Source organism: Salvelinus fontinalis, chromosome 42 (assembly GCF_029448725.1).
Source record: "Salvelinus fontinalis isolate EN_2023a chromosome 42, ASM2944872v1, whole genome shotgun sequence".
In the NCBI taxonomy this organism is placed as follows: Eukaryota; Metazoa; Chordata; class Actinopteri; order Salmoniformes; family Salmonidae; genus Salvelinus; species Salvelinus fontinalis.
The window spans coordinates 2,233,686-2,256,562 of record NC_074706.1 but is presented as its reverse complement, the minus strand read 5'-3'; the positions used below and the strand labels follow the sequence as shown (position 1 = coordinate 2,256,562).

The window sequence follows — 22,877 nt, the reverse complement described above, 5'->3', positions numbered from 1 at the left end:
TATACTTGAACACCACCGCTAGTCTTCAACAACCACAATGTGTATATAATACCTTATCACGAGTCAAAGAAAATAATATGGATCCTGTAGGACACAATGAACTGTAGGACAATGGAAAACAAAAGTGTACATCTACAGGTTTACAGTTGACATGATATTTTATTTACTGACAGAGATATAAGGAGAATCTAGTACAATACAGAGACAGTTTTGCAGGACACAGATTAAAAGGCATACTCTTACATAGTTGGTAAAGGTGGCACTCACACAGAACACATCCTGTACAACGAGTGGACAAAACATTAGGAACACCTGCTCTTTCCATGACAGACTGACCAAGTGAATCCAAGTGAACTCTATGATCACTTATTGATGTCACCTGTTAAATCCACTTCAAATCGGTGTACATGAAAGGGAGTAGACAGGCTAAAGGATTTTTAAGCCTTGAGAGAATTGAGACATGGATTGTGTATGTGTGACATTCAGAGGGTAAATGGGGGATGCAACTCAGTATTAGGAAGGTGTTCTTACTGTTTTGTCCACTCAGTGTAAATCATAATACAATGACAGGTTATATTGACGTGCATAATTCAAATGTTAAATCATATTTCTGATCGTTTAAGGCTGGTTAACGCTTGGCTCTTGTTGCAGAACGACAGAAGGGAAGAGAAGCAAAGAGCTGCAGTCCCTGGTTATATAATGGACCTACAGTGGAGGTTGGAAACACATTGGCTCCCTCACTGAGCAATGTGTCATTTTAGATTTGGGGAACTATAAGTGATCATGGACACCTTGGTCTTCATTACAGGGCTAATCACAAAAGAACAGTGTGTGTGTTTGTGTGTCAGAGGAGGCTGGTGGGAGGAGCTATAGGAGGATGGGCTCATTGTAATGGCTGGAATGGAATTCATGGAATGGAGTCTAACGTGGTTTCTATATGTTTGATACCGTTCCAGATGTTCCATTCCAAGTCTTTACAATAAGCCGTCCCTATAGCACCTCCCATCAGCCTCCTCGGGTGTGTGTGTGTGTGCCACTACGGGTGCATGCATGTTTGTGGCTAAGTGCAGGTAAGTGCTGGTTTTGTTCCACTACGACAGCTGGTCTCTACAGGAGGGGGTGGGAAGAGATACATGGACGGACGATGGCTGGTCTCTACAGGAGGGGTAGATATAAAGGGACGGACGATGGCTGGTCTCTACAGGAGGAGTAAGATATAAAGGGACGGACGATGGCTGGTCTCTACAGGAGGAGTAAGATATAAAGGGACGGACGATGGCTGGTCTCTACAGGAGGAGTAAGATATAAAGGGACGGACGATGGCTAGTCTCTACAGGAGGAGTAAGATATAAAGGGACGGACAATGGCTGGTCTCTACAGGAGGGGTAAGATATAAAGGAACGGATGATGGCTGGTCTCTACAGGAGGAGTAAGATATAAAGGAACGGATGATGGCTGGTCTCTACAGGAGGAGTAAGATATAAAGGGACGGACGATGGCTGGTCTCTACAGGAGGAGTAAGACATAAAGGAACGGATGATGGCTGGTCTCTACAGGAGGAGTAAGATATAAAGGGATGGACGGCTCATTTCCTTTTTTCTTTCTCCGCCCCCAGACACCGCACCCCCTCCAGCAGCATAGGAGTACCATGGTGACGATCTACAGAGAGAGGGAGAAGGGGATGGAGGGAGAGAGAGGGAAAAGAGAGAGGGAAGGAGGGAGAGGGTGGGGTAGATTGGGTTGGTGGGTAAGAGATAGGGCGAGAGAGAGAAAGAGGGAGGGAGGGAGATTGAGAAAGAGAGCGGAAGAGTCACTGTTATTTTGCTGAGTAAAGGATCATATTGAGTGTGTGATGTAGAGGAAGTTGCAGAGACCTCTTAGTCCACCAGAGAGTGCTGTCCACCCTTTAACACTGACAGGCCATACATAGTACATCTGTTGCATAATAGCATTTAACTCAGCAGTATGCCTTGCTGTAAATACCATAAGGAAGTGGTAACTAACTGCAGATATTTCCCCTATTAACACAGGGTTACTGCCCAGATGATCAGTATGTGTGTCACTGTGTGTGTTTCTGTGTGTATGACTGTGTCCATAAATGACCAGGCACACAGGAGTAACTCACCCATGACCCGGGCCTGTAGCCTGACCCGCAGACGTTGGTCCTTCTTCCCCCGGCTGACCAGGGTCAGCTCCTCCTGCAGCACCCCCTCCTGGTGGGTGGTGTACTCACACGTCACCTTCACCCCACCTAGAGGGAGGGAGGGAGGGGGATAGCAGGAGATGGCAGATGGACCAAGAGAAACAAGGAATGGTTGGAGAGAGGGAGAGAGAGAGACAGGGAATGGACAGAGAGAGGGAGAGAGACAGGGAATGGACGGAGAGAGGGAGAGAGACAGGGAATGGATGAAGAGAGGGAGGGAGACAGGGAATGGACTGAGAGATGGAGAGAGACAGGGAATGGATGGATAGCAGGAGGGAAATAGGGAATGGATGGAGAGAGGGAGGGAGACAGACAGAGAGGTAAAAAAGAAAGGGAGAGAAAGAAAGAAATACAGAAAGAAGGAGAGAAAGATGGAGACAGTCAATAATAAAAGGACAGGAATGTGCGGGGAAAGAGTGACATGAAGACAGAGACAAAAAGGCGTCAGAAAGACAGAAGTAACGTAAGACAAAGACAGTAGTCTATTGAGTATTTACTTCAATGTAATTGGCCATAGCTTCCCCAAATACCATCAAATCTGTGTCTGAAATGCCACCATATTCCCTATATAGTACACTAATTTGACCAGGGCCTATAGGGAACATTCAATGTTTCCAGTTAATAGAATAGGCTGCTATCCGGGACACAACCCAGGGTTTTCTTACAGGAAGCCACTCTGAAAGCCCAGAGGGAAGCTCATATTCTTTCCCCCTAAAACTCAAATGGTACTCTATTCCCTACATTGTGTACTACCTTTGACCAGAGGTCTATGGGCCCGACTTTTGGGGGCTGGTCAAAAGCAGTGCACTGTATAGGGAATGGGGTGACAAGGAGACATTTGGGACGAAGCCAGGGAAACAAATCAAATTGTATTGGTCACATGTGCCTTACAGTGAAATGCTTACTTATGAGCCCATAACCAACAATGCAGTTGGAATAAGAAAAATAAATAAAAGTAACAAGTAATTAAAGAGCAGCAGTAAAATAGCGAGAATATATACAGGGGGGTACCGGTACAGAGTCAATGTGCGGGGGCACCGGTTAGTCAAGGTAATTGAGGTAATATGTACATGTAGGTAGAGTTATTAAAGTGACTATGCATAGATGATAACAACAGAGAGTAGCAGCTGTGTAAAAGAGAGGGGGGGGGGGGGGCAATGCAAAAGCATCTCTTCTTCTGGTCTCCTCTCTCTGAATCGATTCAGGGCTGAAATGGGAGCTGATGTATTGATCTCTTTGGTCTTTGTTTCCATCTGGTAATAACTGTCTGGTGGTGGTTATATTCCTCTGGTAATGACTGTCTGGTGGTGGTTATATTCCTCTGGTAATGACTGTCTGGTGGTGGTTATATTCCTCTGGTAATGACTGTCTGGTGGTGGTTATATTCCTCTGGTAATGACTGTCTGGTGGTGGTTATATTCCTCTGATAATAACTGTCTGGTGGTAGTTATATTCCTCTGGTAATAACTGTCTGGTGGTGGTTATATTCCTCTGGTAATAACTGTCTGGTGGTGGTTATATTCCTCTGGTAATGACTGTCTGGTGGTGGTTATATTCCTCTGGTAATAACTGTCTGGTGGTGGTTATATTCCTCTGGTAATAACTGTCTGGTGGTGGTTATATTCCTCTGGTAATGACTGTCTGGTGGTGGTTATATTCCTCTGGTAATGACTGTCTGGTGGTGGTTATATTCCTCTGGTAATGACTGTCAGTGGTGGTTATATTCCTCTGGTAATGACTGTCTGGTGGTGGTTATATTCCTCTGGTAATGACTGTCAGTGGTGGTTATATTCCTCTGGTAATAACTGTCTGGTGGTGGTTATATTCCTCTGGTAATAACTGTCTGGTGGTGGTTATATTCCTCTGGTAATGACTGTCTGGTGGTGGTTATATTCCTCTGGTAATGACTATCAGTGGTGGTTATATTCCTCTGGTAATGACTGTCTGGTGGTGGTTATATTCCTCTGGTAATAACTGTCTGGTGGTGGTTATATTCCTCTGGTAATAACTGTCTGGTGGTGGTTATATTCCTCTGGTAATGACTGTCTGGTGGTGGTTATATTCCTCTGGTAATAACTGTCTGGTGGTGGTTATATTCCTCTGGTAATGACTGTCTGGTGGTGGTTATATTCCTCTGGTAATGACTATCAGTGGTCGTTATATTCCTCTGGTAATGACTGTCTGGTGGTGGTTATATTCCTCTGGTAATGACTGTCTGGTGGTGGTTATATTCCTCTGGTAATAACTGTCTGGTGGTGGTTATATTCCTCTGGTAATGACTGTCTGGTGGTGGTTATATTCCTCTGGTAATGACTGTCTGGTGGTGGTTATATTCCTCTGGTAATAACTGTCTGGTGGTGGTTATATTCCTCTGGTAATAACTGTCTGGTGGTGGTTATATTCCTCTGGTAATGACTGTCTGGTGGTGGTTATATTCCTCTGGTAATGACTGTCTGATAGTGGTTATATTCCTCTGGTAATGACTGTCTGGTGGTGGTTATATTCCTCTGGTAAGAACTGTCTGGTGGTGGTTATATTCCTCTGGTAATAACTGTCTGGTGGTGGTTATATTCCTCTGGTAATGACTGTCTGGTGGTGGTTATATTCCTCTGGTAATAACTGTCTGGTGGTGGTTATATTCCTCTGGTAATGACTGTCTGGTGGTGGTTATATTCCTCTGGTAATAACTGTCTGGTGGTGGTTATATTCCTCTGGTAATGTCTGTCTGGTGGTGGTTATATTCCTCTGGTAATGACTGTCTGGTGGTGGTTATATTCCTCTGGTAATGACTGTCTGGTGGTGGTTATATTCCTCTGGTAATGACTGTCTGGTGGTGGTTATATTCCTCTGGTAATAACTGTCTGGTGGTGGTTATATTCCTCTGGTAATGACTGTCTGGTGGTGGTTATATTCCTCTGGTAATGACTGTCTGGTGGTGGTTATATTCCTCTGGTAATGACTGTCTGGTGGTGGTTATATTCCTCTGGTAATGACTGTCTGGTGGTGGTTATATTCCTCTGGTAATGACTGTCTGGTGGTGGTTATATTCCTCTGGTAATGACTGTCTGGTGGTGGTTATATTCCTCTGGTAATGACTGTCTGGTGGTGGTTATATTCCTCTGGTAATGACTGTCTGGTGGTGGTTATATTCCTCTGGTAATAACTGTCTGGTGGTGGTTATATTCCTCTGGTAATAACTGTCTGGTGGTGGTTATATTCCTCTGGTAATGACTGTCTGATAGTGGTTATATTCCTCTGGTAATGACTGTCTGGTGGTGGTTATATTCCTCTGGTAATGACTGTCTGATAGTGGTTATATTCCTCTGGTAATGACTGTCTGGTGGTGGTTATATTCCTCTGGTAAGAACTGTCTGGTGGTGGTTATATTCCTCTGGTAATAACTGTCTGGTGGTGGTTATATTCCTCTGGTAATGACTGTCTGGTGGTGGTTATATTCCTCTGGTAATAACTGTCTGGTGGTGGTTATATTCCTCTGGTAATGACTGTCTGGTGGTGGTTATATTCCTCTGGTAATAACTGTCTGGCGGTGGTTATATTCCTCTGGTATTGACTGTCTGGTGGTGATTATATTCCTCTGGTAATGACTGTCTGGTGGTGGTTATATTCCTCTGGTAATAACTGTCTGGTGGTGGTTATATTCCTCTGGTAATGACTGCCTGGTGGTGGTTATATTCCTCTGGTAATAACTGTCTGGTGGTGGTTATATTCCTCTGGTAATGACTGTCTGGTGGTGGTTATATTCCTCTGGTAATGACTGTCTGGTGGTGGTTATATTCCTCTGGTAATAACTGTCTGGTGGTGGTTATATTCCTCTGGTAATGACTGTCTGGTGGTGGTTATATTCCTCTGGTAATGACTGTCTGGTGGTGGTTATATTCCTCTGGTAATGACTGTCTGGTGGTGGTTATATTCCTCTGGTAATAACTGTCTGGTGGTGGTTATATTCCTCTGGTAATGACTGTCTGGTGGTGGTTAAATTCCTCTGGTAATGACTGTCTGGTGGTGGTTATATTCCTCTGGTAATGACTGTCTGGTGGTGGTTATATTCCTCTGGTAATGACTGTCTGGTGGTGGTTATATTCCTCTGGTAATAACTGTCTGGTGGTGGTTATATTCCTCTGGTAATGACTGTCTGGTGGTGGTTATATTCCTCTGGTAATGACTGTCTGGTGGTGGTTATATTCCTCTGGTAATGACTGTCTAGTGGTGGTTATATTCCTCTAGTAATAACTGTCTGGTGGTGGTTATATTCCTCTGGTAATGACTGTCTGGTGGTGGTTATATTCCTCTGGTAATGACTGTCTGGTGGTGGTTATATTCCTCTGGTAATAACTGTCTGGTGGTAGTTATATTCCTCTGGTAATAACTGTCTGGTGGTGGTTATATTCCTCTGGTAATAACTGTCTGGTGGTGGTTATATTCCTCTGGTAATAACTGTCTGGTGGTAGTTATATTCCTCTGGTAATGACTGTCTGGTGGTGGTTATATTCCTCTGGTAATAACTGTCTGGTGGTGATTATATTCCTCTGGTAATGACTGTCTGGTGGTGGTTATATTCCTCTGGTAATGACTGTCTGGTGGTGGTTATATTCCTCTGGTAATGACTGTCTGGTGGTGGTTATATTCCTCTGGTAATAACTGTCTGGTGGTGGTTATATTCCTCTGGTAATGACTGTCTGGTGGTGGTTATATTCCTCTGGTAATAACTGTCTGGTGGTGGTTATATTCCTCTGGTAATGACTGTCTGGTGGTGGTTATATTCCTCTGGTAATGACTACCTGGACTCCAATAACTAACACTCATTTTCATTTTCCATTGCAAAACGATTTAACGTTTTCTTTGGCATGCCCTGATGGCCCTGGTCTCCAACGTACCCTCTGGTGTAGGTGTGACACGGTTGACTTTGAGAAGGGGTCTGGGCGTCGGTGATGAGGAGGAAGGGAGGGAGCACACATCTTTCCCCAGCACAGGCACCTCTGGGAGGGTGAAGACGATCTCATAACGATGCAGACTCCTCAGGAACCCTACCTGGACAGAGAGAGAGTGAGAGTGAGAGAGAGAGAGGAGAAACACAGTACAAATTACATAAACACTTATTAAATACTCACACACTTCTTATGAAATGCGTTAAGTAGTTCTTATGAAGGTACCCATCAGGGGTGCATTCAGCAGGGCATAACGTTATAGAAATATGTTATAAAGAACAAACATGGCTCTATGACCTGTAGAATAAGGAATCATGTCTGCTCTATTCATAACATTTCAATCTGCAATGTTCAACAATGTTTGCCTGCTGAACTTGACACAAGCAATTTGAGCATTAGTATTCCAAACCCCGCCCACCTTAACCAGGAAGTTCCCATCAGGCTCTGGGAGAGCAGGGATGGACGAATCGTTGGCTTTGTCCTCACGGTGAACAGGGGAGCCCATGGCATCCTCGTCGTCAGGGAAACGCACGCTTCCTCCCTTCGAGGTCGACCCTGGGGAAGAGGCAGTAAGAGCGTGACTCGGTCAGGGACAGAAGTACACACACAGGCACGTACTGTACACACGCACACACATATAATTCATGCATGGCTAAGCAGCTGTATACGACTGCAAGTTTTCATTTCGCTTTTATGAGAGAGAGAGTGAGACAGAGTACGAGAGAGAGAGGGAGAGAGTTAGTGTTTTGGTCCATCAGTATAACTTAGGTCTGACATGGCATTAGGGCTTTACAAACAGAGGGAAGGGAATTGAAAATCCATGCACTTAGAGACAATCGCTGGCAGATTCATTAATTAAAGTTCGGGCGATATCAGTTGCATTCACACAGACAGAGGGGCAGACGGACAGACAGACAGACAGAAACAGACACACAAACACACACACATAGAAGTCAAGGACTCACCCTTCCTGCCTGTTGCCATGTCAATGTCAGGCCAGGAATGATGGATCACACTGTATCAGTCTGAATTTGTGATGTCATCATTACCCTCCTTCAGAGAACATGACAAGGAACAATGTAAGGAGATAGAGAGAGAGGGAGAACAAGAGAGATGGAGAGAGAAAAAGGGGGATTGAGATGAGGAATGAAAGAGGGGAAGAGTGAGGTGAAAGAGGGAGAGAAAGAGAGACCAAGTCACAAATTCTTTGTAAAGGTGACAGCTCCTCAACAACAGTTTCTTCTGGCTTCTGTCATTTTCTGCCAAAAAAACTCCCTCAGACTCAACCACCTCTTCGAACTAGAAGTAGGACAAAGTAGCCCCTAGGCCTAGACACTAATCTAAGGTCAGTTAAACACTTTCCCCTCTAATTACGGTCACGATTTGGGTATAAGCGATGGCTGATCCTAGACCTGTGAATCAAAATAGGAAAAGCACTCACACATCTGAGGTTACTTGTCGCATGGTGTTTGGCAATAATTCTATGATATTCTTAACGTAAAAGTCGAATAAACTAAAGTGTCACTGGCAAAGTCATAATGGTATAGTGGTTTATTTTCTTTAGCTCTGTGCCAGGTAGCAACTTCTACCCAAAAGTACTCTGGTACTGTAGCTTGTCAATCTGCTGGATAGAGCCCTAGACTGAGTTCCAAATGGTACCCTAGTGCATTTCTTTTAACAAGGTCCCATAGGGGAATAGGTTGCCATCTGTTCGGCACGTCAACAATAACCTTTGACCTTTAATTTAATCCTACTGCGGCTTTATCAATATCATTAGAAGCGCCCAGCTGTGAGTCCAGTCCAGTGTTGCAGACAAAGGCGCGGCTAAACGACTCACTGACCTGCTCAATAAAGAAGCTTATCTCAGCCCCCAAAGCTTACCGGCGGGATTAGAGGAAGAAACTAGAAAGAGTAATATCTTACAGTTTTACCATGGGGAGTTGGGTACCTAGCCTAATTCACACAATCCTCTCTAATACGGAAACACTGGAGGGGGAATAGCCTTGAGTGTTATGTAACATAAACTAGAATGGGGAGAAAATAGAACACAGAACAGAGAGAAGCTCATTCCATTCCTCATTCAAACTCAATCCCCTCTATTTATAACGGACTTAATGTACCATCGACAGTTATCCAGTGGTGGAAAAAGTACCCAATTGTCATCCTTGAGTTAAAGTAAAGACCCTAATAGAAAATGACTGAAGTGGAAGTGAAAGCAGTATACTACTTGAGTAAAAATCTAAAACGATCTGGTTTTAAATACACTTAAAGATGCACCATGCAGAAATAACTCCATAATTTCCTGGTTGCTAAAATTGTAATAGGTTGCCTAATTCCAGTTTATGTGGCAAAACAAGCAAGTAGAGAATCATTGTACCATGAAAACTGCTGTGAAATATATTTTCCATAACCAAAAATATTTTATTTTAAGCTGTTTGAAGCTTGTGTACAAAACGGAAAGTAAAAGACTCAAAAACAAAACTTAAGAATGGGAAGCATAGAAATGGAACACATAGAATAGATACACCACTTCTTAGACTTGTTTCAATGAGAATGACATATCTATCACTCACATTTCTATGTGCATTTGGTTGGGGTCACCCAAAAAGTTACATATTGTAGCTTTAAGTATCAAATGTAGAAGCTATAAATCCTCCCAAATTCCTTATATTAAGCAAACCAGACGGCACAATTTCCTTTTTTTTATGGATAGCCAGGGGCACACTCCAACACTGACCACCAGACCATTTACAAACACTCAGACACCATTTACAAACAAAGCATCTGTGTTAAGTGAGTTCGCCAGATCAGAGGCAGTATGGATGACCAGGGATGTTCTCTTGATAAGTGTATGAATTGGACCATTCTTCCCTGTCCTGCTAAGCATTGGAATGTTATCGAGTAGCCTAGCCTACTGTTGGTGTCAGGGAAAATAAGGCCTAGTAAAAAGTACAGTCCATTCGGAAAGTATTCAGACCCCTTCACTTTTTCCACATTTTGTTACGTTACAGGATTATTCTATTTTTTTTTAAATATATTTTTTATCAATCTACACACAATACCCGATAATGACAAAGCGAAAGCAGGTTTTTAGAAATGTTTGCAAATCTATTAAAAATAAAGAGCATGAATACCTCATTTACATAAGTATTCAGACACTTTGCTATGAGACTCAAAATTGAGCTCAGGTGCATCCTGTTTTCATTGATGATGAGATGTTTCTACAACTTAATTGGAGTCCACCGGTGATAAAATAAATTGATTGGACATGATTTGGAAAGGCACACACCTGTCTATTTAAGGTCCCACAGTTGACAGTGCACGTCAGAGCAAAAACCAAGCCATGAGGTCGAATTAATTGTCTGTAGAGCTCGGAGACAGGATTGTGTTAAGGCACAGATCTGGGGAAAGGTACCAAAACAATTCTGCAGCATTCATGGTCCCCAAAAAAACAGTTGCATCCATCATTCTTGAAGTGGCTTCGGGACAAGTCTCTGAATGTCCTTGAGAGGCCCAGCCAGAGCCCGGATTTGAACCCAATCGAACATCTCTGGAGACCTGAAAATAGCTGTGCAGCGACACTCCCCATCCAACCTAACAGAACTTGAGAGGATCAGCAGAGAAGAATGGGAGAAACTCCCCAAATACAGGTGTGCCAAGCTTGTAGCCTCATACCCAAGAAGACTCAAGGCTGTAATCAATGCCAAAGGTACTTCAACAAAGTACTGAGTAAAGGGTCTTAATACTTATGTAAATGTGATATTTCATTTTTTTGCAAACCTGTTTTTCTTTGTCATTGTGGAGTAGTATGTGTAGATTGATGAGTTAAAATAAAATAAAAAAATAAGGCTGTAACCTAACAAAATGTGGAAAAAGTCAAGGGGTCTGAAAACGTTCAGAATGCACTGTTGTAGGCTTCAAGTAAAGTACAGATATCCCCACCCCCCCAAAAAAATTATTAAGTAGTAGTCTACTTCAAAGTATATTTTACTTTGTTACTTTACACCACTGCAGTTATCAATGGGACCTGGACGCATTGTGCAAAGGCATCGCGGTTGGTAGGCTTCTACCTTATTTGACACTGTCACTGTTCTACATGCAAATGGGGCACTGTTGGGAACGACCCAGCCCCGAGCGGCCACCACCGCATCAACAGAGAGGGACATCGATACGTGCGCCGTCCGGGACATTTTTTTACCGGTTTTAGACAAATTACAAAATACTTGCGAATAGGAAGTGTTCCTTCGGCTGCTTGGGTTGTTTATTGAATATATAGCCAATTCAATGCTGTTCCTTTCAATCACATAGCCCACCAGTGTTTTAATTCTAATGTTACAATTTCCATATTGACGATCACACACACTGCATGCCCATTGGATGGAGTGCGCATCAAAACTGGTCCATAGGCACAGAGTTGCATTTGCTGTCGTTTCAACGGATGGGCAAAACGGCAACGAATAGATTTGGACAACAACAACATATTCTTTATATTGTCATTGTGACATAAATCAAATCGAATATATTCAACCTGAGAGAGACAGACAGACAGACAGACAGATGGGCAGATAGCCTAGCCTACGCCCAGTTTGATGTCAATACGATATGAACCTCCGAACTGGATTCCCCCCAGGTGCAAGAAAGCGTTTAGGAAAATGTGCAACGTAATTAAAAAACCTATCGAAGCACTTACCTCTTTGGAGATGTGTTCAGTGCTTAGTGATGATGGTATCTGACAGTGGAAAGCGTTACCATCCCAAACGGCATGCTGCTTGCTGTGTTAGTCTGATCTCTTATTTCCGAGGCTCTACTCAGTCTCCTCTCCAGCTCTCCTCCTCCCGACCGACGCAGTCTACAACAGCCATGCATGGCGCATCGCTTTCTCGGTGACCTACAGCTGCAGTCTTTGGCGGATGCAGGCATCGCGAGGAGGGGAAGTTTTTCAACACCCCTCATGTAAACATCACGTTTACACTGTAATTATTCTGCCTATTAGATAGTTGTGGTATTGACCCTATACCTGCTTTCAGATTTAATGAAATGTAGGCTATCAATTGGATAAATATTTTATTTGTAGCCTTATTGAATATGCTAATTTAATAGGCTCTAAAAGGGTATAATATAATATAATAGCCTATACAATACTGTACTGGAAAGTTCAACAAGATGGACAACTCAAGGTCAGGGTTATTTTAGAAAAAATCATGCAATGATTTATTAGATTAGCCTCCAATTGAACTCCTATTACAACATGATTCAAATATATTCTGTCACTAATATAGTTTTCCAAAGAGTATTCCGTCTCATTCACCCCAGGCTATCCAGTATGGTACGTTCGATCCCCACATGCCATAAATTGTGAATATAGTTGTATGTTTGATGTCCATTTACACAATCTGGACAGAAGTCAGTGATCATTGTGTTCTCTGTTTAAGATCAGTAACTCTGCATTAGTGATGGCCAACACAACCAAGGGGACTTCTTTTTAGATGGTGTTAGTTATATACAGTACATGCACTGAGTGTACCAAACATTAAGAACACCTTCCTAATATTGAGTTGCACAGCCCCCTTTTGCCCTCAGAACAGCCTCAATTCGTTGGGGCATGGACTCTACAAGGTGTTGAAAGTGTTCCGCAGGGATGCTGGCCCATGTTGACTACAATTCTTCCCACAGGTGTGTCAAGTTGGCAGACCATTCATTGAGTGGTGGACCATTCTTGATATACACAGGAAAGTGTTGAGCGTGAAAAACACAGCAGCGTTGCAGTTCTTGACACATACCGGTGCACCTGGCACCTACTACCATTCCCCTTTCAAAGCCACTTAAATCTTTAGTCTTTCCCATTCACCCTCTGCATGGCACACATATGCAATCCATGTCTCAATTGTCACAAGGCTTAAAAATCCATATTTATCCTGTCTCCTCCCCTTCATCTACACTGATTGAAGTGGATTTAACAAGTAACATCAGTAAGGGCTCATAGTTTTCACCTGGATTCACCTGGTCAGTCTGTGTCATGGAAAGAGCAGGTGTTCTTAAAGTTTTGTCCACTCTGTGTAGAATACGATGACTAAATTGACTGGCTCATAAAGGATTCTTTGTCTTTGTGTTTGTCTCTGGGTCTTACTCGGGGGCTCCCAGTCCACATAGTTTACATTTGGTTTATTGTGGACATCCTTCAAAAACTGGATTGTAATATACAAGTAATACGTTTTATTTGTATGACTTTGGTTATGTCCCAAATAACACACTATTCCCTATAGTAATGCAATACATAGGGCCCATGGGGCTCTGGTCAAAGAAGCAGACTAAATGGGAATAGGGAGCCATGTGAGACACATATGACCCAATATAGACAGATTAATCCATCGTGTGATAAGGACAGATGGTGAAATCCTTCATTCTCAGACTGATGGACTGTAGTCGGTTGTATTGGTCAAAATGATCAGTCCAATCCAGACTCAGTATCCAGAGTATCCATTGGTCAGCTCCATAGAACACAGGAGGTCATTATGAATGGTTCTAAGAGACTGTATTTCATTCCAGAAAATTGTTCCCTCTCTTCTGGCCTTGTTCACTTCCCTATGTTGACATGAGACATCTGGGTATATTGGGCGCATCAGCTATAGCTTCCACCATATTGCTTTGACCTATCCAGTCCTGTCCTATTGGCTCAGTGAAGAACATGGAACAAGGACAGACAGGAAGCTACCTTTAGGAATGCACAAAACAACGAAAAGCCATCTCAGTCCACCAGAGGCATGGAGACAGGACAAATGATGAGCGGCGCCTCGTTCCTGCCAGACTTATTGGTGCAAGGGCTGAAGAAGGGATGAATGGCATCCGAGAAGCTGTCGGTGAATGTATAGATGAGCATCTTAGCGTCCATGTTATAGAAGGACACCTGTCCCTTATCACAGTCTACGTAGATCCCTATACGGTTGGGTTTGTGGTTGAGGCCCAGCGCTGTCGACGGTTCCGTTCGGAACGCGTAGTCGTTCTTATCCCGGAGACTCAGGAACCAGTAGCCGTGGGCGGGGCTTACTATGATCTTCCCTTTCCTGTTGATGGAGTGGCTTGCCACGCCCAGGTCCCAGTCCGTCTTCCCACCCACCTCCACCTACGACACAAAGCGATACCTTTATTGTCCATTTACATTGAGCTCAGAATACAAATCACCCAAAATCTATAATCAATACACTACAATATACTACAATACAACATCATGCAATACAACAACACTGGAAAGTGAGCACATATATATTCACATAATCCCTGGCATACAGTCCCGCCATCTATCAGGCCCCATTATGATCCACTTTCATCAGCCTGATGGCTGTTGGAATGAAGCTAGCCCTGCTTCTGTTCTCACCTCCCAGTAATGGCGTCCCGAAGAGAAGGCCTGGCGCCCGAGGACGCAGACCACACGGTCAAAGCGCTCGGGGCCGTCCGGCACGGGCTGGTAGCGGTCCCAGCAGCGCACCTGCTTGCCGTCGTCAGAGATGAGCAGGCGGGGGTGGGCGGTGAGAGGGTCCAGGGTTACATCCACTGAGAGGGAGAAGAGGGGAGAGGGTGAGGTAGAAGGGGAGGGGGGGGCAGAGAGAGAAACATAAAGAGGGAGAAAATGAGTGGGGGAGAGAAAGAGAGAACAGAGGCAGAGAGAGAAAGAGGGAGGAAAAGTCATCAATCACCAATCAAGAGTTCAATCAGCAGTTTTGTGTCTATCTAGCAATGATGTGCTTGACACATGAACACAGAGAACATGATACAGGAAGGAAGTACATACCTGCATATTCCTGCACTCTCCTCACCTCTGGAGCATAAGAGAGAGAGAGAGGTGTTAAACCATCTAACCCCTGATCAAGTATTGTATATATTATCACATGACTGGGACTTTTGAGTTAATAAATGAATCAAAGCCTTACTTGGTTTTGGATTTCTTCCCACTGACTGGTCTGGTTGAGGTTGAGAAAGCCAATCTGGCCAAACAAAAGAGAATAAATGTAATTAAACAACAGGTGGGTCTAATCTTGAATGCTGATTGGTTACAACCGCATTCCAGCCGGTGTCTATTCTACAAGTTACCACCGGCTAAATATATGACGTTAAAATGCCTATTTACTCTGTTCCATCTGACTGCGCAATCCACTGTCTCATCAGCCCAGGCAGGGAAGATATACACTTGATCTCCACTATAAAAAGCATCTAGACATTATCTCACATTTCTTTTAGACTAACATTTAGTTTTCAACAGCGGACATTTGTATAAACCTGACTGTCTCTCCGACATTTGCAACATTGTTTCAATATTCAAATCTCCAGCTGTCCCATAGTATTGAACGTGTCGGGAGTCGGGATGAGTGTTTCTCAGCCAGTTGAAATCATGAATCAGCTGGCATTGGGTTTACAGTATAGCAAGAAATGTCAAGTGAAAAAAGGTCAAACGAGACAAAGTGCAGCTAGTTTGCAGTCTTTCCAGCTTCAGTTTGAAGTGATTGTGTTAGCTGTGTTGTTGGCTCCTCTGAACAACAGTGTTCTGATGAGATAGAAAATGTTCTATGCCAGGCGAAATCGTCCCTCATTAGCTCATTGTTGTGGATGTATCCAAATAAATTTCACTAGAAAACAGCTTAAACAAATGGTAATACACCTACTGTTAATATTCTGGCTGCAGTGTTTGACGTGACTGTAAGTTAGCCGTAGTTGGCTAGCTATTAAGCAAGGGGTAAGAAGTTTCCAGCCAGTATGGCAAAGGAACATTTATAACGAACGACTGGATCGTATTCATAGATACAGAACTGAACGACTGGGTCGCGTCTCTGGCAACCAAACCAATAGAATGAACGACTTGCCGGCTTGGGTAGCAAACCTATATTTGTGTCGGCCTATATCTTGTGGAAGGATGAAATAGTTTGAATAAATTAATCAAGATGTTTTTAATGAAAATATGTCAATCATTATTTGAATATGTTTGTAACTGATTGTATAAAAATGACAATGCCCTTGAAGCCGTGTTTGGAGGATATATTCGTCTCGGGCCTAACAACACCTGTACCAATTTATCCTCCAAACCCCACCTTCTCGATCATTATCACGTAATTAGACACTGTATGTATCATTGGTAACTGACACGTATGGAATGGGCCTGTGCGTGTGACAGAAACATGAATGAATCCAAACCTGGACTATCTCTTCCTACAGAGTGTTCTGGTGGAGGTGGAGAACGCAAACCTGGCAAAACAATATCATGTAATCAAATACTGTATTATTATTAGAAACAAATGGAAGGGATGAGTGTGACAGAAGCAGCCGTGAATTAATTAAACTCTTACTTGGACTACTTCTTCCCAGGGACTGGTCTGGTTGAGAAGGTAAATCTGGCCAAACAAAAGAGAATACAGGAAATTAATTACTGTATGAATTATTAGACATACAGTATGTTGGGTCTGTGAGTGTGACAGAGACATGAATGTTATCTTGGACTTACTTGGACTATTTCTTCCTACAGCATGGTTTGGTTGAGAAAGCAAAGCTGGCCAAACATAAGAGAATACATCAAGTCAATACCGTATAGATTATTAGACACACAGAATGGGAGGAGCTGGGACTTTGAGTGTGACACAGGCATGAATGAATATCATACTTGGACTACATCTTCCCACAGATTGGTCTGGTTGAGGTTGAGGACGCAACCCTGGCCAAACATGAGAGAATGCATTAATCAATATCAGACACATATTAGATCATAATTAAAATTAAAAGATACAGATGGGATGGTACTTTGAGCGTGTAAATCTTACTTGGAATATATCTCCCCACGGATTGGTCTGTTTGAGGTTGAGGACGCAGACCTGGCCAACAAAAGACAATGCAATGTATGGGTCTATAGGTTCTCAACTGGTTTTGCCTTGGGACCCAAAATTAACCAGGTTGTCTCAGTCACGACATAATATTTGCATTGGGAAAAATAATCGGCAAAATATAATCTGAAAAACTATTTTTAATGCTGTATTGATTTTAAATATAGCAATTATATGACAAGGGAACAACATTCCCACCTCTTTCATTGTCAATAAATACATTTTGCCCATGTTCTTGATGAAAATGGTTAATAAATTCACTGGTTTGAGACAACAAAATCAACCAAAATATTGCTGCTAATAGCTTTATATTGAAATACTGTGATTGAAGACTAATTGTTCGGAGATTAAATTATTTAAAAAAAAATGTAAGTTCATTATCATTTATTCACACTTTCTACCTGGTTTAAATTGTTTAAGTTCAGACTGGAGTATTTTTTTATTACATTTTTTATTTATTTTACTGACACACACAACCCATTCAAAACCGCGTGCGACCAAAATTTGTGTCATGACCCACCAGTTGAGAATCGATGGTCTACATCATCCTCTACATATTGTATTGTAGCCTAGTAGTGTTCATAAAGTAAAGTTAGACCGTCATAACACTACAGTATTGTAGTAGTATTCATGAAGTAAAATTAGACCGTCTCAACACAACAGTATTGTAGCCTAGTAGTGCTCATGAAGTAAAGTTAGACCGTCTCAACACAACAATATTGTAGCCTAGTGGTTCTCATAAAGTAAAATTAGACCGTCACAACACTACAGTATTGTAGCCTAGTCGTGTGCGTAAAGTAAAGTTAGACAGTCACAGTATTGTAGCCTAGTAGTGTTCATAAAGTAAAAATAGACCGTCATAACACTACAGTATTGTAGTAGTGTTCTTAAATTAAAGTTAGCCAGTCACAACACTACAGTATTGTAGCCTAGTCGTGTTCATAAAATAAAGTTTGACCGTCTCAACACTACAGTATTGTAGTAGTGTTCATAAAGTAAAGTTAGACAGTCACAACACTACAGTATTGTAGCCTAGTAGTGCTCATGAAGTAAAGTTAGACAGTCACAACACTACAGTATTGTAGCCTAGTTGTGTTCATAAAGTAAAGTTAGACCGTCATAACACTACAGTATTGTAGCCTAGTAGTGCTCATGAAGTAAAGTTAGACCGTCTCAACACTACAGTATTGTAGCCTAGGTGTGTTCATAAAGTAAAGTTAGACCGTCATAACACTACAGTATTGTAGTCTAGTCGTGTTCGTAAAGTAAAGTTAGACAGTCACAGTATTGTACCCTAGTAGTGTTCATGAAGTAAAGTTAGACCGTCTCAACACTACAGTATTGTAGCCTAGTAGTGTTCTTGAAGTAAAGTTAGACAGTCATAACACTACAGTATTGTAGTCTAGTCGTGTTCATGAAGTAAAGTTAGACCGTCTCAACACTACATTATTGGAGTCTAGTCGTGTTCATGAAGTAAAGTTAGACCGTCTCAACACTACAGTATTGTAGTCTAGTAGTGCTCATGAAGTAAAGTTAGACCGTCTCAACACAACAGTATTGTAGCCTAGTAGTGCTCATAAAGTAAAGTTAGACCGTCTCAACACTACAGTATTGTAGTCTAGTCGTGTTCATGAAGTAAAGTTAGACCGTCTCAACACTACAGTATTGGTGATATTCTCTGTGTGTCACGTGCAACAACCCAGCGAGCAAAAGTGGTGAAATCTTGATGTAATTTCAACCAATTTTGGCCACTGGGAAACTGATAGTACTCATAGATAGACTGTATAGGAGTTCTACAACGGTCAGCCATAACTCACAGATCTCCGGCAGTCTCTTGAGGTCCTCCTGAAACCGCTCCACCATTTGATTGACAGTCAGAAGCACCGCCCCTGAGGTTAGGTCAGAGGTCACGACAGCATCCGACCAATCCCTGGTCTGAGGCGGGGTGGAGAATGTCTGAGAAGAGGAATAAAGAGAATGGAGGAATAAATGAATTAGAAAAAACAAGTACCAAGATCATTTTAAATGAAGAGAATTAAAGGAAAAGTAACTCTTACCTTGTAACTAAGATAGCTGAAGGAAAAAACGGTTTAAAAAAAGGTAGAAATTGTTGAAAAGGATCAATAAAGAAAAAAGATGTGATGAACAGAAAGAGTCTCTAACCTTAAAGAAAAGTACGTAGTCGTCAGACTGGGCTAGCTGGGTGAGGGTGGCGCTTCTCTTCCTCAGCTCAGAGATCTCCTATGATAGGAAAGAAAAGAGAAGAAATACTTTATTATTAATAATCCCAGAGGGAAATTGGTTCGTCAACCATTGCAGCAACACAGTCACAAAGACAACAATCACCAATATCAGTAGCAAAAAAAAGACAGCAGCATGAATTTATTTATTAATCACCTACAGAAGATGTAAATGAGCTGTTTAGCCAGATCTAGTACAATGCATCACATTTCGTGAGATTTAAGTTTTAATAAGATTGTGACGATGTCTAGTTCTTGGATTGTACATTGTATAAAATAACTCTGCCTTCGCTGCTAATGATATTATTGTCCTCTCTCTGAAATAAACCATTCAGTAAAATAAAATGAATGAATAAAAAGAGACCTGCTCTAGGTCTCTGATGAGGGTCTGTCCTCGGTGCTGTGCAGCCCGCTGTGACATCTCTATCACCTCCAACAGCTCTGCCTGGCTCCTCTCCACAGAGCTCACCAGGGCAGAGAACACATGCATGCTGCCCGCTGTCTCATGCTCCGCACACGCCTGGGGAGAGAGGGAGAGAGAGAGGGATGATGAGGGGCAGGGAGAGAGGGAGGAAAGACAAAGAGGGGAGGGAGGGAGGGAGAGAGGGAGGGAGAGAGAGAGAGAGAATTATACGCACAGTACGCTCTGTGTGTGTGTGTACTACGTCTGCGTGTGTGTTATGTGTGTGTGTGTGTTCTGTGTGTGTGTACTGTGTCTGTGTTCTCTGTGTGTGTACTGTGTCTTTGTGTGTGTTCTGTGTACTGTGTCTGTGTGTTTGTGTACTGTGTCTGTGTTCTCTGTGTGTGTACTGTGTCTTTGTGTGTGTTCTGTGTACTGTGTCTGTGTGTTTGTGTACTGTGTCTGTGTGTGTGTGTTCTGTATGTGTGTACTGTGTCTGTTTGTGTGTTCTGTGTGTACAGTGTGCTGTGTCTGTGTGTGTTCTGTGTCTGTGTGTGTGTACTGTGTCTGTATGTGTGTTCTGTATGTGTGTACTGTGACTGTGTGTGTGTGTGTTCTGTGTCTGTGTGTGTGTACTGTGTCTGTATGTGTGTTCTGTATGTGTGTACTGTGTCTCTTTGTGTGTACTGTGTGTGTGTACTGTGTGTGTGTGTGTCTGTGTGTGTGTGTTCCAGACACCCACCTGTATGTCCTCCAGTGATGTCCTGATGTCCTCCACCTTCTTTTCTCTCTGTGTGATCATGTCCCTCAGCTCCGCCTCTGTGATTTCCAACTGAGACTGCATACAGAAACAGACCAGAGTCAACATACTGCAATGTACTTATTCCTTATTCCTAGTATGTACATATCTACCTCTACCTCGAAGCATGTGATTAATACAATTTGAAAAATGTTTCAAACACCCAGGCTCTTTTGTGTAGAGTTGATTAAACTGACTATATAGCTTTGGTTAATACAGTATGTTTTCATTTCACTTCATGAATGTAATCAAATCTACAGTAGTAGCATTGCAATTGGAGTATCCTACACCTCCATCAGAATTAGTTCACACACGTGCTCCTCCACCGCTGTCCCTCTCCCTACCTTCTTAATGAGCCACTCTCTCTTGGCTGGTATAACCTGGTGTCCATGGTGCTCTCCCTCCATGCACACGGCACACCCACACGTCTGGTCCGTCCGGCAGAAGAACTCCAGCCCCCTCTGGTGTTCGGGACAGAGAGGCGCGTCGCCAGAGGAATCAGCCGGCCCGCTCAGGGTGTATCTGCGTGGGGCAACAGGAGGGGCGGGGGGCGAGAGGGTGGTGGTGTTGGAGGAGAAGGGTGTGGGCGGGTGGGGGTGGAGGACGGGCGGAGGGGTTCTGGATTTCGAAGGTCGTTGGAACCTGGTCTTCATCTCCAACAACAAATCCCCAGGCATCACACCCATCCCTGGGGGTCTTGGAGGGACCGGAGGACGCTCAACCCCGTATGACACCCCCTCATTTCCACCGCCACCCCAACCTTGACTCTCAATCCCTCCTTCAATCACCATGGGCCCCCGGTCCAATCCGTCCGCCATCTTCTTAAACTGCTCGGTGATCTCCTTCAGGGTGCGGTTGATGTGAAGGTCCGGCCTCTTCCTGAAGCTCTCCTTACACAGCGGGCACACACACGTCTTCCCTCCTCCTCCTTCAACAACAAGTTACACTTCATTTCATTAATTCACAAGGCGGAATACAATTGATCTCTGAATGGGGATGTGATGAAATAGGCCTACTAATAGAAAACAACCAATAAGGTTGCATGGATGTAATTTGTTGCATGTATTGGGCCCATGTACACATACAAACAAATGTACATTTATATTTCAGGTAGTGTACAGTATATAGGCCTATGTAAACATTTATATTTCAGGTAATTTACAGTATATAGGCCTATATAGATTTATATTTCAGGTAGTCTACAGTATATAGGCCGATGTAAATTTATGTTTCAGATAATATACAGTATATAGGCCTATGTAAACACTTATATTTAAGGTAGTGTACAGTATATAGGCCTATGTAAACATGTATATTTCAGGTAGTCTACAGTATATAGGCCTATGTAAATATGTATATTTCAGGTAGTCTACAGTATATACAAAGCCACAATACAAACCATCCCAGTAGGTGGAGATGCAGTCCAGACAGTAGCTGTGACCACAGGGTGTGGAGACTGGGTTGGTGAACACATCCAGGCAGATAGAACAGATGAACTGATCCTCAGATAGGAAGCCACCCGGCCCGGAGAGAGCCATGCTGGGGAAAATGGTAGAGCTAGTGGTCTGGACCTCTGCTGGGGAGACGGTAGGGCTGGCTGGTAGAGCTACTGGTCTGGACCTCTGCTGGGGAGACGGTAAGGCTGGCTGGTAGGGCTAGTGGTCTGGACCTCTGCTGGGGAGACGGTAGGGCTGGCTGGTAGAGCTAGTGGTCTGGACCTCTGCTGGGGAGACAGTAGGGCTGGCTGGTAGAGCTAGTGGTCTGGACCTCTGCTGGGGAGACAGTAGGGCTGGCTGGTAGAGCTATTGGTCTGGAGCTCTGCTGGGGAGACGGTAAGGCTGGCTGGTAGAGCTACTGGTCTGGACCTCTGCTGGGGAGACGGTAGGGCTGGCTGGTAGAGATAGTGGTCTGGACCTCTGCTGGGGAGACGGTAGGGCTGGCTGGTAGAGCTAGTGGTCTGGAGCTCTGCTGGGGAGACGGTAAGGCTGGCTGGTAGAGCTACTGGTCTGGAGCTCTGCTGGGGAGATGGTAGGGCTGGCTGGTAGAGCTACTGGTCTGGACCTCTGCTGGGGAGATGGTAGGGCTGGCTGGTAGAGCTACTGGTCTGGAGCTCTGCAGCTAGGGGGCAACAGAAGACAAGAGTTAGGTGTCATTAAAAAGTTTGTTGAGAGGAATCTGCCCAGCCCAGAGGCAGCCTGGCTGGGGATGGAGCTGGTGAGACGTTAGGGCTGGCTGGTAGGGCTACATACGTATCTGGATCTCTGCAGCTAGGGAACAGGAGCTCCCAGGTATTAGGTGGATTGAGAGTGTGTGTAAATGTCCCTTTAGTTTAGGTAATGTCTGTCAGCACTGTATTACATCACACACACACACACACACACACACACACACACACACACACACACACACACACACACACACACACACTG

At 43.5% G+C, this 22,877-nt stretch overlaps 2 protein-coding genes across 3 annotated transcripts; both read right to left on the bottom strand.

Annotated features, from left to right (window-relative positions):
* Positions 1-139: 139 nt before the first annotated feature.
* LOC129841570 (UPF0687 protein C20orf27 homolog) lies at positions 140-12,044 on the bottom strand. Of its 2 annotated transcripts, XM_055909908.1 has the most exons (6): positions 11,840-12,042; positions 8,115-8,202; positions 7,568-7,704; positions 7,099-7,252; positions 2,126-2,251; positions 140-1,659 (listed from the first exon to the last, which is right to left on the bottom strand). In XM_055909908.1, exons 2-6 carry the CDS (start codon positions 8,131-8,133, stop codon positions 1,586-1,588), a joined length of 510 nt encoding a protein of 169 aa, XP_055765883.1. In that variant the 5' UTR covers positions 8,134-8,202; positions 11,840-12,042; the 3' UTR covers positions 140-1,585. The 2 variants fall into 2 exon arrangements, with proteins under 2 accessions (XP_055765883.1, XP_055765884.1); XM_055909909.1 differs by lacking the exon at positions 8,115-8,202 and having other exon boundaries at positions 11,840-12,044.
* A 283-nt stretch (positions 12,045-12,327) lies between these two features.
* On the bottom strand, positions 12,328-22,236 carry LOC129841559 (E3 ubiquitin-protein ligase TRIM38-like). The gene is made up of 15 exons (XM_055909893.1): positions 21,848-22,236; positions 20,793-21,376; positions 20,392-20,487; positions 19,614-19,769; positions 19,173-19,250; positions 18,827-18,965; positions 16,950-17,000; positions 16,793-16,843; positions 16,637-16,681; positions 16,482-16,526; positions 16,330-16,380; positions 15,075-15,128; positions 14,936-14,962; positions 14,522-14,697; positions 12,328-14,269 (listed from the first exon to the last, which is right to left on the bottom strand). The coding sequence occupies exons 1-15, from the start codon at positions 21,984-21,986 to the stop codon at positions 13,895-13,897; spliced, it is 2,067 nt and encodes a 688-aa protein (XP_055765868.1). The 5' UTR covers positions 21,987-22,236; the 3' UTR covers positions 12,328-13,894.
* Between the last annotated feature and the right edge of the window lie 641 nt (positions 22,237-22,877).

Excerpts from the sequence above, each read along its gene's own strand:
- LOC129841559 (XM_055909893.1), bottom strand. The coding sequence starts at position 21,986 with ATGGCTCTCTCCGGGCCGGGTGGCTTCCTATCTGAGGATCAGTTCATC. Across the intron at positions 16,527-16,636 it reads TGTAGGAAGAAATAGTCCAA|ATTTACCTTCTCAACCAGAC; the intron begins GTAAGTCCAAGA and ends TTGTTTGGCCAG. Across the intron at positions 16,381-16,481 it reads CCTGGGAAGAAGTAGTCCAA|GTTTGCGTTCTCCACCTCCA; the intron begins GTAAGAGTTTAA and ends TTGTTTTGCCAG.
- LOC129841570 (XM_055909908.1), bottom strand. Across the intron at positions 7,253-7,567 it reads ATGGGAACTTCCTGGTTAAG|GTAGGGTTCCTGAGGAGTCT; the intron begins GTGGGCGGGGTT and ends CTCTCTGTCCAG. Across the intron at positions 1,660-2,125 it reads GCTACAGGCCCGGGTCATGG|ATCGTCACCATGGTACTCCT; the intron begins GTGAGTTACTCC and ends CTCTCTCTGTAG.